This window comes from Protopterus annectens, chromosome 6.part0 (genome assembly GCF_019279795.1).
Source record: "Protopterus annectens isolate FY-2018-M chromosome 6.part0, PAN1.0, whole genome shotgun sequence".
Taxonomy (NCBI): Eukaryota; Metazoa; Chordata; order Ceratodontiformes; family Protopteridae; genus Protopterus; species Protopterus annectens.
Window position 1 is genome coordinate 1118636090 of NC_056737.1, and position 14064 is coordinate 1118650153.

Consider the following 14064-nt stretch of genomic DNA (forward strand, 5'->3'; position numbering starts at 1 on the left):
GGATTACTGGCCTCAAACAAATGCCCTACACTAACTGTCTCAAAAAACTTCAGCTTTGCTCCGTAGCATATTGCCTACTCCGAGGTGATCTGTGCCTAACATATAAAGCTATGTTAAACCCAGAGCTGTTGGACATGCTACACCTAAAAAAATCCCAATCCCTCCAAGCTACACGCTCTAGGGACTTAAACCTTGTCACTACAATAAACAGGACATGCTGGAGGGATAGATTCCTGTCCCAGAGACTTCCCATACTCTGGAACAGGCTACCCATCTATGTCAAGCAAAGTTCTTCATTAGCACTCTACAAGAAAAATCTTGATGAGTGGATGGGAAATAGGAAATACACCCCAGGGATCACTTCTGTGTCTCTGCTCGACAGTGGCACAGGAAAATAACTTTTTTGGGTGGCGTAAGCCAGGGAACCTTGTTGGCTAGGCTTACGTAGGCCCTTGGGCCGATAGCCTAGTTCCTACCTATGAACCTATATATATATATATATATATATATATATATATATATATATATATATATATATAAGGGGGTATGTATACATCTAAATAAATATGTATGTCAATATATATATATATATTTATTTATTTATTTAACATTTGTTGACCGGGAATGTCCGACTAGGTTCCAAAGAGCCTGTTTTCAGCGGAGGCCCGGGGAGAAATGCTCCAGGTGGGAAGATGCATGCACCAGGCCTTGCTGATGTCACAACATATTGTTTCATGCTGTCTAGCTGCCACTACATGATGTTTTTCCCACCCTGTCTGCTGTTCCCAATAAGGTCCTCTTTCCCTGCTGTTAAGAATTACACTGTAAGGTCACCTTCCCAAGAAGTCAGAGTCCACCCAGCAAAGAGATGTTTGACATTGCTGGAAAGATACATCTGCAGAGGGCAGGGGGGTGGTGCTGAGATAAGCCAGAGGTCCAGCTATGTGCGGCAAAGGAAATGGGAAATTAAAAAAAAGAAAAACAGAAAAGGTGCTGCAAATTTAAATTTGTGAGTACTTGAGACCTTTCAAACAGATCTGCCTATAAGTCATTTGGACATTTCAACGTATATTACTTGTCAGACACAGTACTTCTCCCTATTCTGTACTGAATACATTAGAACAAAGCTGTTCCCGAAATTTTCATTGATCCTTTGCCGATTACTTCTCAACTGTCCAGAACTTTGCAGAATATTCATATTTTTACCTCATATTTTTGGTTTGTTCCCCATAAAATTCGTGGGTTTGTGTACTGCAACTATAATTGAGGACTGCAGCTGTTAAATAGTGACAGACGTTTGAATTTTGGACTTCATACAGTACCAAGAGCTCAAGAAAAAACCCCACTATCTCTAAGCCAGGGACTCGATTGCCTTGTAGCTCACATAGGCTGCTGCTCATGGTTGAATTCAAATATGAATTTAGGCAAGCAGTCGTGAGGCAGTAGTAGGATTGTTATTTTGGGGTAGGGAGCAGGAAGGGTGTCTCAGGGTTAGGGAGCAGGAAGGGTGTCTCAGGGTTAGGGAGCAGGAACGGTGTCTCAGGATTGTGGAGCAGGAAGGCAGTTTTAGGGTTAGGGAGTGGGAAGGGAGTTTTATGGTCGGAGAGTGATTGTCGAATTTAGTTTTAGGGAGGGGCTGGAATTTTAGGTTTAGGGAGCAGTCAGGGACTTAAGGATTATGGGAGGATGTGGAGATTTAGGATAAAGGAGCAGGGATTCATATTGGGACTGGGTAGGATTTTTAGACTTAGAATTTAGGTTCTGGCAGGGCTGTATAGTTTTAAAGGGTCAGGTAGTGGGAGGGTTGTGTAGAAACGGGAGACAGGGCTAATGGGAATATAAGCATTTCTTTTTCAAGCAAGTGGCAGTGAGCAGGTGTGATCTGAGCTACTAGAACAAGACAACCTACAGAAGACCTTTCAGAAAATACTTGTTAATGTAAAACCTATTATTGTAGCAACTATCTAAATTTATAAGAGCAACATTTAAAATCTGTCCCCTTGTCCTCCCATTATTTTTGTCTTTGTCCAGAATTCTTGAACAAAGAAGTTGAGATGTATTACAGTGCTACATCTGTGATCATAATTGCTCTTATAATGAGAGTTTATTTATTTACAATTTGCCTAGTGATGTATTTTCTATTATACAATGTTTGCAAGGATTTAGACCACCAGTTTGGACATTTTCTCTTAGTTGTTCCTTTTGGGTGGGTTAGAGCATATCCATTTACCAGACTCTATAAAAATCGTAAAATATATAGATGTGATCACTTCCATTTATTTTATGTCTTGCCCATTTCTGTTGTAATTTTGCATTTTCTACCTCTGGAAAATCAACTTTTCGTAGCCTGCTGCTTCAGAAGCATTGTTATACCACCAAAGAGAATTATGCCTTCGTATATGATTGTTACTGTTGAAGTGACACCCTGACCCCATGTGCAAAATGGGAGAAAAGGGGGTTGAGTGTGGATGGATATGGAGCATACCTCTCAGCTTTCCAGATTTTTGTAGAATGTTCAGATTTCTTGCCTCATATTTTGGTCCGTTCCACATACAATTTGTGTTTTTTTTTGGCAAATCATTGGGGACCAAAGTCGCTAAATAATGACATACATATGAGTTTCACACTCCACATCTTTTAAAAAATACATGCTAACATGAATCCTGTTATTCTAGAATCTTTATATGTTTATAGAAGCAATATTTAAAATTTGTCCACCCATTCATTTAAGCTTTTCTTGCAGTAAGAATGGGAGAGGTGTATGAAATCAGACCAAGGTGCACAGATTCTTACAAAAGGACCAAACAATGCAACCCATCTATCCTGTTAAAAAATACTACTTGGAGTTCAGCATTTAATCATGTAGAATTTTACCTACTTGGAAGAAGAATACACGGGATGCATATAAATACAAACCAAAATGAACTATATAGCATGTTGTCTTATAAAGGTTTCACTGACATACTAGCAGCCCTTTAAAACAAATGACATACTAGTTTAAAATATACCAAACATTTTTCTTTCCCCACATTCGATTGTATCAGGCTATGTTTGCATCCTTTTTCATGACCCTGCAATTATTTCCTTACTTGTATACACAACTCTTTTCAAAAATGCAGCACGTACTTATATTTTTCATCTAGTTTGTCAGTTTACTTATTACATTCGACCTACAAATGGGGTCTCTCTCTATCACTACTGATTTATAGATTTATGATATGGGAACTTCATGATGTCAGATAAGGTTAAATATATTTATGCCCATATTCTGCCATACAATATATCATTTGAATGTGGTTTTATTTAGGTTAGTGGGTTAAATTCTGCAGGTAGCTGTGTTTATAATGCTATGTGCATAAATGTGTGTGTTTTCTTTTGCATTTTATGTATTTACAACTGAATTCTATTTGCGTTGTTGAAAACTATAGTCTTTAAAATTATGCACTGGAAAAGTTATTTGATAGCATGCTCATATATTTCCTATGCTGCGCTTCCGAAAAAAATGTTCTCTGCTCAGAAAGGCTTTTTTACAGGTCAAGAAATACAAAGAACTGAATTTAGCACCTTTGTTCATCAGTCAGCTGGGCTAGTCAGCGACCGTTTTCATGTACAACCAGGCATAGACGGGGACGGGAAGGTCACAATTACAAGTCATAGGATAGCTTTAATGTTGGCCATACCTTTCAGCCTCTTAACGTAAGAATCTGGACAAAACCTAAAATAATAGGGAGACAACAGCCCCAAAGCAGGGACTGTTTTTTTTTTAAATATTGCTCTCATTAACTTAGAAATCTGCTAGAGTAACAGGATTTGTGTTTGCAGACCTTTTCTGAAAGATAAGAAATCTGAAAGTCAAATATATGTCATTATTTAGTGACTTTGTCAGAAAACCACATATTTTATGACGGACAGACCGAAATTTTGAGGCAAAAATCTCGACATTCTGCAAAACTCTGTACAGTTATGAGTGAGGTACACACTGAAAACCAGCAATAAAGCAGTATAGAGTGATAGAAATTGTTTATGCGTAATAAGAGAAAAACATATGAAACGTCAAAGCGAGATTTCTCTGAAAAAATGACTGTCATTTTTATTATCACACTGATAGAAACTCTGCTATTTATTCTGATGGTCTGCGTCCGTCATTTTGAGACTTGTAAAATACCACTGTATCTAATTTCATTGATGAAAAAAAGAAAGGTTTGAAAAAATCAAATTATGTTGTTGCATTTCTATGTATAAATACATTAGGATGTCAACCCGTATCCAAGGGCTGGTATGTATTTCTATAATATAATTTCCCACCACTTAAGTATTTATGCTGTGGTGTTAGTTGGTTTTCTCTCGTTGTGTCCTATAAAGTTATTTTAGCTGTCCTACACCCCGCGGCTCGCGCTGTCACCAGGCCCTCTAATTACACCTTTGGCTTTAAAAGTTTGCCCCAAGCCCACCGATAGGCTGCCTCGCCTGCGCTCGTGGCCGCACAGGAAGATGTGATGGTTGCAGTATGGAATTCGTGGTATGCAAGCCGGAAGCAACCATTCTTATGCAGAGGGGGAAATGGTTTGACAGATGCCAACGCTGCAAAACAGACATTAAAAAGACAGGTAATTTGAGAAACAACTGCAATGAGTTGTTAATGGAAAGTACTGCAAACATAACATTTGGTGGCTGCCAGGCTGACGGGTAACTAAAATCCCGCTTTAGATTTTTCTGTTATTGCTTATTCCCCGTGTTTAATTGCTCTGTCGCAGTGGTTCAGCCCACGGTAGGTGGGATCAGTCCTGCGGGGAAGTAGGCAGATCAATGAACTCGGCTGTGTGAACTAGTTAGGCGATCGAAGTTGGTCTCTGAATCTAGGTTACCTTCTCACTAACCGGGGGACTCGTGTCAGTGTGTGACTTACTGTGGCTAATTCACCCTGCGGAGCACAGAAGGCGTCCCTCCTCCGAAGTGGCGGTAAACACGGCGTCAGAAAGTTTTGGGACCAAGTTGGGACGCTTTGGTCACGGTCCGATACGTGTGCTGGCGTTCACGGGTACCTCTAGAGGAATGATTTTCCCAAACAGCAGTAACCCGGTCAGAAGTTCGTACCGCAAGCAGGTGGGCCCCCGTGCTTTGTTGTCTTGTTTACTGGAATGTAACTGGGCGGAGACAGAACGCTTCGGCTACTTTGTTTCCATGTTTCACTGCAGCAGCGGAGTGCGAGGGGACGCCCTTCCCACGTTACTGTATGTCTCGAGCATGTTTCCGCCCCGAGCTGAGAAAAGGCTGCAGCTCCCCTCCCTGAGTCAGCTGTGCATCTAAATGTTTGCATTTGTGGGGGCTTAGGATGCTCCAAAAAGTTCATAGTTTTATTAGCTGTAGATCATCAGGTTTAGACAGTATGTTGTAGTGATTCAGGGCTTTTTTGTGTGTGTTTTGTAATTAAATTTATTTGCAAGCTTTCTTTTCTACTTTGCAACAAACAGCTGTCAGGAATGCTATGTTGTTTTCTTCTGTGTAGTTTTAGTGAATAGGTGGAGCATGGAAAATTTAGAACTGACAGATTTAAACTTGTGTCTGTGTAATGTTTATGTTTTTTTCTGCAATGGAAACGGTAGCATTATTTCTTCCATGGTTTTATTTGTGCAACTAAAAAGGTGGAGTAGCTCATTATAATATTGGGTGGGGATTGTGAGTAATTTGGGAGGACACATCTGTGTCTTTTTTATGTTGGATGTACGCATGCTAACGAAGTAAGCATAATCTTAAACAATTCTAATGCACACGTTAACAAGTTGATTGTGGCATACTGCGGTAGATGGGCTCGGTGAAGTAGCCTAATATTGCATTCCTTAAAGAACAAGTAAATATTTTGATTTTGTTCGTTGTATGATCTGTAAAATTGTGATGTAAATCTGACACCTCGGAGCATGTAGATTAGACTATTTTAATGCTCCTCCCTCAAAACACCCACCACAGTTAAGGGTGAGGGTCTTTGTCTTTTGCAGTATTAAATGAATAAACTTAAATCTAACAAACCTAGCAATACTGGGAAGTCAAAATATTTTTGTACATGTTGAACCCATGAAACAACATTGTTAAAAATTGGGAGGATGTCTGGAAATACAAAAAATGGATGCAGCGGTGTTGCTTGTTTGCATTGCAGAGTGAATGGTGACCTTGTCATGATATTATGTCAAATGGCCTTATTTTTATATGAAATCAGTGACTTGACCATTTGCTTTTAACATAAATACTGCTTGCTGTACATGTGGTTGCATCTAAACTGTTTAATTTATGAAATTAGGTTTCCAGCAAGCTGTCAAAATCAGGTGTAATGTTTGTGGTTGTCTTGTCCCTGGATTAAAATTGTGTTTGTATGGTGCTATGACACTGCAGTAGTTTTAAAATGTAGTGCAGATAGCAGCAGATATGGGTATTTTTTTTGTTTGGCAAGACATTATCTATGTAATATATTTGTTTGTTTTATTTATTTTACATTTGTTTACTGGAAATGTCCGACAGGGAGCAGAGCCCATTTTCAGGGGAGGCCTGGGGAGAAAAACTACATAATTTACAACAATTACATTACATACAAAAATGTACAAGAATTTAAAGAAAAACATAAAATTACATTGTTTACATTGAGAAAAATATTCTTAGTTAGGCTTGGAGTGTGACAGCTGGTGTCACATAGGTTAAAGGACATAGTGGCTGAATTAGTGAAAAGATCAGTGCAGTCTGTTTATTAAATGTGAGTTTAATATATTAACGTTCAGTGCAGATAATGTGCTTGTATCAGACTAAGCTAAAAAACTGTTGTTTAGAAAATTGTCATAAGTAATTAAGGTAGAAAAGTACAGCAAAATTGGATAGTGCTGTATGATTTAGTTTGTGTGTAAGGTATGGATTAAGAAGATGGGGGGGATAGAGCACAATTATAGGGGGTAAGAAAGGGAAAAGCTAAGTTTAGGCTAAATAGTTTGCAGTGGCAGTGGGGGTGGGGCTAGAAGTAAGAGAGTAAGAGAATTATTTATGGTATGTAATGCTTAATGCTGGGACACTGACCTGCTCTGTGTAGGACTCGTTTGACTTCCTTTTTTTTTTTTTGAACTGTGTTTTGAATTGGCCTGCAGTTGTGTGACTCATGAATGGAGTCCCTTCTGCAGCTTATTTGTTGACTGTTGCATGTTGTTATGAGTGTTTGCTAAATGTATTTACTGCAATTGTTAACTTTGCTTCTTTGATTTTTTGAGAACTTGCTCATCGGCCAACATTTCACAGTATGTGCAGGACTCTGTATTTAAATGCTATGGCCAGAAATAAATAAGCTCTACCCCTGCAGGTTTTGTTTATCTCTAACCTCAGCAGTGATACTTCAGTAATAAACATGGCATAACACTGAAATGTATTTGTGATACTGTAATCTTTTGTGGCTGTAGTCCCACGGCCCAAATGAGCAGGACATTTGTTAGGCAAGCATGACCAAATGAGAACAAACAAGTGGGCATCAAGGTTGTTGCCTGTATGTATTTGAAAATAATAGGCTCATGTGAAATGAGTTATGTTAGCGTTCTGTTTTTTAATGTTTTCCAGACTTTGGGAAATTACTTTGTTTTGTTGGCTTTTTGTAATTATTTCTGCTCCGCTTTTGATTATTCTGAGTTTTGCTCTTCTAGTGTTGCAGATCTGAATCTTCTGTTTTCAAGGATTCTAATAATCTTGCTTATTGAGTTACGATATCCTTGTGTTTATTGTATGCACTTGTCTTGCTTTTCTGGCGTTTACTCATGTTATGTTATTTACAGCATATATCCATGATTAATTGCCACCATACCTCTCAACCTCTTACTGCAAAAAGTCTGGACAGAACCCTACAGAATGGGGGTAACAAAGGCCCCCAAATAGGGGAAGTTTTTAAATATTGGTCTTTTAAACTAGAAAATTGCTAGAATAACAGGATTTGTCTTGGCATGCGTTTTTCTGAAGGATATGAAGTCTGAAATACAAATGTATATCATTATTTAATTACTTCATTCTTCAGATTATACTGATTTGCCAGGAAATCACAAATGTTATCAGGAACAGGCCAAATATTTGAGGCAAGAAATCTTGACATTCTGTGAAAATTTGGACAGTTGAGAGGTATGGTGGACACCTGTAGTAGTTGCCATATCTTACAATTGTTTTTGTTTACTTTCTGTTTGTGATGTATTCTTTAGTTTTAAGATGTAAACCTGTTGACATTTCTTTTTTCTGTAAATATGCTTGAGTAGTATTTTTTTCTCTGTGGTTGTGAAGCCTTTATTGTTAAAGAAAGTTTCCTTTTTAACTGTGTTATACAAGTACCTGTGTGCCTGAAACCATTTCTTCACAGACCTGTACCTTGCTGTGGTCAGTAATACTTTGTTCATTTGTAACTTGCATAACTCCGTTTTGGCCTGGATTCTTACATGCGGTGAAGTTCCACCCAACATTAAAAATAATCTGTCTCATTACTAATTAGCCCATTATGTCTTTATTTTGGGGGGGGGGGTATAGGGAGTCTTTTGATAAAATCTTGATCTTTTCAAAACGTGAGAATATATCATTGGTGTAGTGTATTGAGTAGCAGTTAAGGGTGATTTTAAAATGCTTTGTGTATTGTTAAAAATAATTAGTAAAATCATTCTAAATCTTGGTTCTAAATATAGGTGTGTGCTAAAGGTGCACACAGAATTTGAAACAGCACTGCTTGCAAGCACTTGGCATTTTCAGATCTGTAACCGAGACAACAAATTCTATTATATGATAGGGGGTGTATGTTTGGTGTTATTAAGAACATTGTACAGATGTCGTGACACAGCAGTAACGATGATGGGAAAACAGGCTTTGAGGGTGAGGTCCTTTTACTGGAAGGACTCTGTTCTGTGTACAGATATGACCTAGGGTGTTGCTCACTGATTAGATGTCTCTTCATTTGCTGTGCTGCAAGGATCTTGGAAAAAAACATACTTTTCTGCTTGGTGTCAGTGGGTTTTGTAAAGAAAATGTGTGGGCACTGGGCAGCTAAAAAGGGATACCATTGGCGTTTAGTCGAATCGTTTTCTTTGTGTGAGTTAGGGCTCAGTCACTGAAAATGCTTCCTGTGTGGGTATCTCTCTACCATCTGGAAAGGCATGTGACTCATGTTGGGTTTTGCTAAAGGGTAAAAAAAAAATGCTGGCTTCACATCTGAGGTCATAACTGTAAAGAACTCTGTGCTGCGTAATTCATTTTTTGCTGTACTCTGAAATTGTATATCTTCCTTTTTCGCTTTGCTGCATGGAAATGCATGTTCTTAAAGAGTATGTTTGTAATTGCTGCATTCGCACCAACTAATTTTTACAGCATTTTCATTTATTGTTCTGAGGCTGTACTAAAAAGTATTTCCACTCATTTAAAAAAACAAAAAACTAAAAAGTATTTCCCATACTGTTCTTTGATTGCACTAAATAGTGGGTTTTGCATAAAATGTATTTGTTGTTATTTTCTGTTATATTGATCTAGTCTTGCTATATTGTTTTTTCCTGCATTGTGTATGTCTTTGCTGCCGCTTTCATTTTGTAGCATCTTTCTTTACACACTCCTTGTTATGTATGGAGTTTCCTGGACTTCCACTGAGAATTACTAGTGCGGAGTGATGTTTTATAAGTAAAAATATCTAAACAATCACAGCATCAGTTATGATACTATGTTGCACAGAGTCCTGAATTTCTCTGCTTAGATGGTTGTTTTTTTTAGCTTGGACTGGCACAGATTGTTCACAGGTGGTGTCACACTCCTTTTTAAGATGATGTGATGCCATAAATGTGGTTACGGCATGAAATGTTCATCTGTTTAATGTATTTCCCTTTCATTCATGTTAGCAATGTGTCCTTTAGTTCTTGTAGGTTTGTGACGTCGCTAGCTGAGTTCTGCTTTAGTTCATTAACTTTTGTTTACCATTTAGTTCATTAATTTAGTGTTTGATGGCTGGTTAAAATGCATCTGTTTTCAGACAAGGTTCAGTAGCTTATTTTCCCTTAAAATGACTTGGTGCTAAATGCAGAGAAGTAATGATGGTTTGTTCGTGGATTCTAACCTCTGTACTGTAGTATTGATCAATTGGTGATTTCAAAACGCAGTGTGGAAGTCTTGCTGTGCTTCTGCCAAACAGATAAACAGCATTTAGAAGACAGCATTTAGAAGACATTTAACAATCACTAGTGATGTTTCCAGGCTCCGCCGCTTTCCAGCATTTCACTTTAGTGCCACTAACGGTTTACAAATTGAATTTTTCTTCCATTAGCAGCTATCTGTACTGGTAATAGAAGGCAGTATTAGTGGAAAGGTTTTCTGTGCGTTAGTAAAACATAATTTGGTGATAAATTGTGTATTGGGTTGGCATTAACTTGGCACTATAAGCCAATCCCTGTATTTCACAATGATCTTCAGAGACAAGTTCTAGTTATTTGTGGCAGGTAATGTTTCACTCTCAAAATACTCTTACTTAAAAAGTACTGTCATTCCGAATTTGTTCCATTTATGTAGTTAACATTTCTTTCTTACTTGCTTATTGCTTAGTCACCCTACAAAGAGTGTTCTCAACAGGAGCACAGTTAGTTTTGTAAAGCAGTTGCGTTGTTTAAACTGGGGTCATGCAAGGCTGCCTTTGGTGTATTAAATTTTATATGTCAAAGGTTGACCTTGCAAGGCACGGTTATAATTTTATGTTAGGAAGTCAAGAGTGAATTATGAAAGTTCTGAGTCATTGCACTAGACTGTTAAATCTGTGTACCATAGTATTCATTTTATTTAGGGTATGTTTAGGATGCATGTGCTGTTTTAGAGTTGCCATGTCTGCTTTTAATTATAATCGCTTCTCTTTGGTGCCTGCTCACATGTCTCTTTAGGCCCGTATCAGGAGTTTTTATTTCCACAGCCTTCTTGCAATTTCATTGAATTGGGAATTCACTGCTATCCAGAAAGAGTTGTTTTTCAGAGTCCTAGACCTAAACTTGTTAGAAGTGAACACTGTTGATTTGTAACTGATCCAGGATCAGCTGTGCCCTTGCTTTGTGTGCTGCACCGACTTGCCTTGGCAGTTGTTCTTTTCTTTTGACATTTATGTGTGCTTTTTTGTGTTTCTGGTCACAAAGAATTAACATTTGTTACATATTTTATTTTTCTCTATGTAAAATGGATGACATTGGGATAGCTAGCAGAAGTAACAACAAAACATTAACCCTGAAGTGTGTCAGTTTTGTGAACATGTGTTACCCAGCCTTAGGCTGGCCAAGGCCAGCAGGGACAGTTTAATTCTGTAATATGGAATATTCTGGTGCATCATCCAGCTGAACATTTTACAACAGTTTAGTAAAAGCATCAGTGGCTAGTTTAATTTGTGCATTAGTAGTTTTAAGACACGTTTTCGGAAGACAAGACTTCTGTATTCTCTTCTGGAACGTTTTCTGTGTAGTTGACAAATGGGTGGACTTCCTTTTCATGCCCAAAGGCAGTGTGGCTGCCCCCCCCCCCCCCGATTATTCGGAATGCCCTGCCCAGGATGTATGTTTGTTCTTTTCTTGCTTACACCTTCACTCAGGTTTCTGGAATCGCTTTTAGAACAAGGTGTTTAAAACAGATTTTTTATTTTAATTTAATTTTATTTATTTAACATTCGTTAACCGGGAAAGTCTGACTGGGACAGAGCCCATTTTCAGTGGCGGCCAGGGGAGAAATGCTCCGGTTGCATGTCTGTGAAGAATGTGGGGTGAAACTGAAGCACCTGGAGGAAACCCATGCGAATGCAGGGAAGACATGCAGACTCTGCACAGAAGGCACCCCAGCTGAGAATCGAACCGGAGAGCCTCTTGCTGTGAGGTGGCAATGCTAACTGGTGGACCGTTGTGATAGCTGCAGGAGTATTTGTCGAATATTTTTTATTTTTTTTTTTTGAACACTTTTATTAAGTTATCACTTAATATGCCGGCAGATAACATTTTTTTTTTCATTTTATATAAAAAGTATAACATGTTCACAGGTACACTTGTTATACATTGCATAAATTTTTTATGCAGTTATCAATCCAACACTACTTAAATTACTCACATCTTGCCTTCCATTACATCTCACGTCAATTGCAAAACATTATTCTGCATGTAAATTCTACATTTTTGTCTGAGTATTTCTCAGTGGTTTGTGCTGTTTTTATGTTTTGCAGTTGCTATGTTATGCACTTTTTTATTTTAGATTTAACAGTTTACTTGAATTATGCATTGCCCAGTGCGTTTTTGGCTGAAGCCATTAAAAGTAAAATTTGGTGTGTACCTCGTACAGAATGTTTGTTTTTTGTGAGCAATTCCTGGTACATGGCCTGTTCTGTTGTCTGGTACTGGTGCCCCCCTTTGGTTTCTGTACAAGACAGTGTTAGGTTTTTAGGCACTCTTTGTGCCCCCACCCCACCCTTGTATGACCTACACGGCAGAATTATGTTTTCAGTTTCTTGGAGTCTGGCAACTTACTGTTTAAGGAGTACTGCAAAACAAGTAACTGAGTTGTGTAACCTTTCCTGGTAGAACCAATCCTGTATGTGGACCTTTTTAAATGATTGCTGAGATGTTTAAGCAGAGATGTTTAAGCATTCCAGTTAAAGATCATTGCTCTTGAGAAGTTGTGGACCAGAAGTGAAAAATTGTAGCCGATGTTATAAAATGTTCAGTGAGGCAGTAAAGGGGCTTGCTGACACCAGCACTGAAATGGTGTAAGCTGTTCCAGTTCATGAGCATCAGTGATGAGATGTGGGGCCATCATTCTCCCCAAAGGGGATGATGATGCATTTTTTGGTATTCGGCTTGAGGCCATGTTTCTGACATCAGCCATTTGTTTGGGTGAGACCCTCTTGGAGGATGTCCACATCACTTAGGAGAATTGATGACAGCACCCAGCTTGCAGTCCTCTGCAGACTTGGTCAGCCATAGGCCACTGGTTTTGGCCTGCACCTCAGAAGAGTATATCCCAAATAACAGAAGCCCCAAGACTGAACCTTGGGGTATGCCAGGTCAATGTAGACGGTGTGCATCTTCTTCTCCTCGTCCATGGCTTTGGTGACTGTCTGAAAGAAGTCAACCCAGATTTAACAGACATGACCTCCCCTTGACGAAGCCAAACTGTTTGGGATAGAGTGTTTGAAGGTTGCCAATGTCTTTGTTAATGAGGTCAATAATAATCCATTCCATGGCAAAGCAGATCAAGCTAGTTTGGCTGATGGGTCTATAATTTTCCAGATTGGTGGATGCTCCACCTGTGTGCAAAGGGATGACAGTGTCTGCCCTCCACTCAGCTGGGATGAAGCTGGTACTTAGGCTTTGGTTGAATAGGGTGCTTAATGGTGTTGCAAGTTCCTGCCTGAGTTCATGTAGGATGCAGCTTGGGATGTTATCGGGTCCCATGGAGGCTCTATTTTTTCCCTTTGAGAGAGCAGTGATGACCTGTTCTCTAGATATAAGGGGAAGGGGGCAGGAAGTGGGGATGTCCTAATTTACTGATGGGGGGACAGATGGGTTAAGTTTTCGCTTAATCTGTCAGACAGCAAGTTTGCTATATCTACAGCATTTGTGTATGTGGTGTTCTTGACTACCAGTTCTGAAACCGATCTGGGTGCTTCCTTTTGAGATTGTGGACATATGTGAAGAAGGCTTTATGATTGTCCTGCTTCCTGGGGCCCCAAGTCAAAGTCATCCAACTCTTAGATGTCTGCCATCTTGCCAGAGCTCAAGCTGGACAGGACCTCTACACTTCTCCTTTCCTGGCCTTTTCACATTGTCCTTTGCCAAGGATTTTGTTTTATTCGTTAGAAACCTGCACTCTTCTTCACGTCAGCTTTCAGTGTTAGGAATCCCTGTTCAAAAGCAGGAAAGGGAGTAGCATTCCAGAGACGGTCGGTCCCTGGATGTCAGCAGGACGTCTACTGTAGTTCAAGCTAAAAGTCCACTTCCTAATAACAGAAAAAGTAAGATACTATACTGTTTTCGCAAGGGGGTCTTAACATTTTACTGCCTTGGCTTTCAGGGCCTTGAA

General features: G+C 39.0%; 1 protein-coding gene across 13 annotated transcripts in view; it reads left to right on the forward strand.

Annotated features, from left to right (window-relative positions):
* Window positions 1-14064, forward strand: part of RBMS1 (RNA binding motif single stranded interacting protein 1) — a 1922565-nt gene that overhangs the window by 330213 nt on the left and 1578288 nt on the right. The window contains exon 1 of one of the 13 annotated variants that reach the window (XM_044074731.1): window positions 4795-5103. The exons of the other annotated variants lie outside the window; for them this stretch is intronic. Coding sequence (XP_043930666.1) covers window positions 5053-5103 — 51 coding nt within the window. The 5' untranslated portion in view covers window positions 4795-5052. Of the gene's footprint in view, window positions 1-4794; window positions 5104-14064 lie in introns of those variants that run through there. 13 annotated transcript variants of the gene reach the window in all.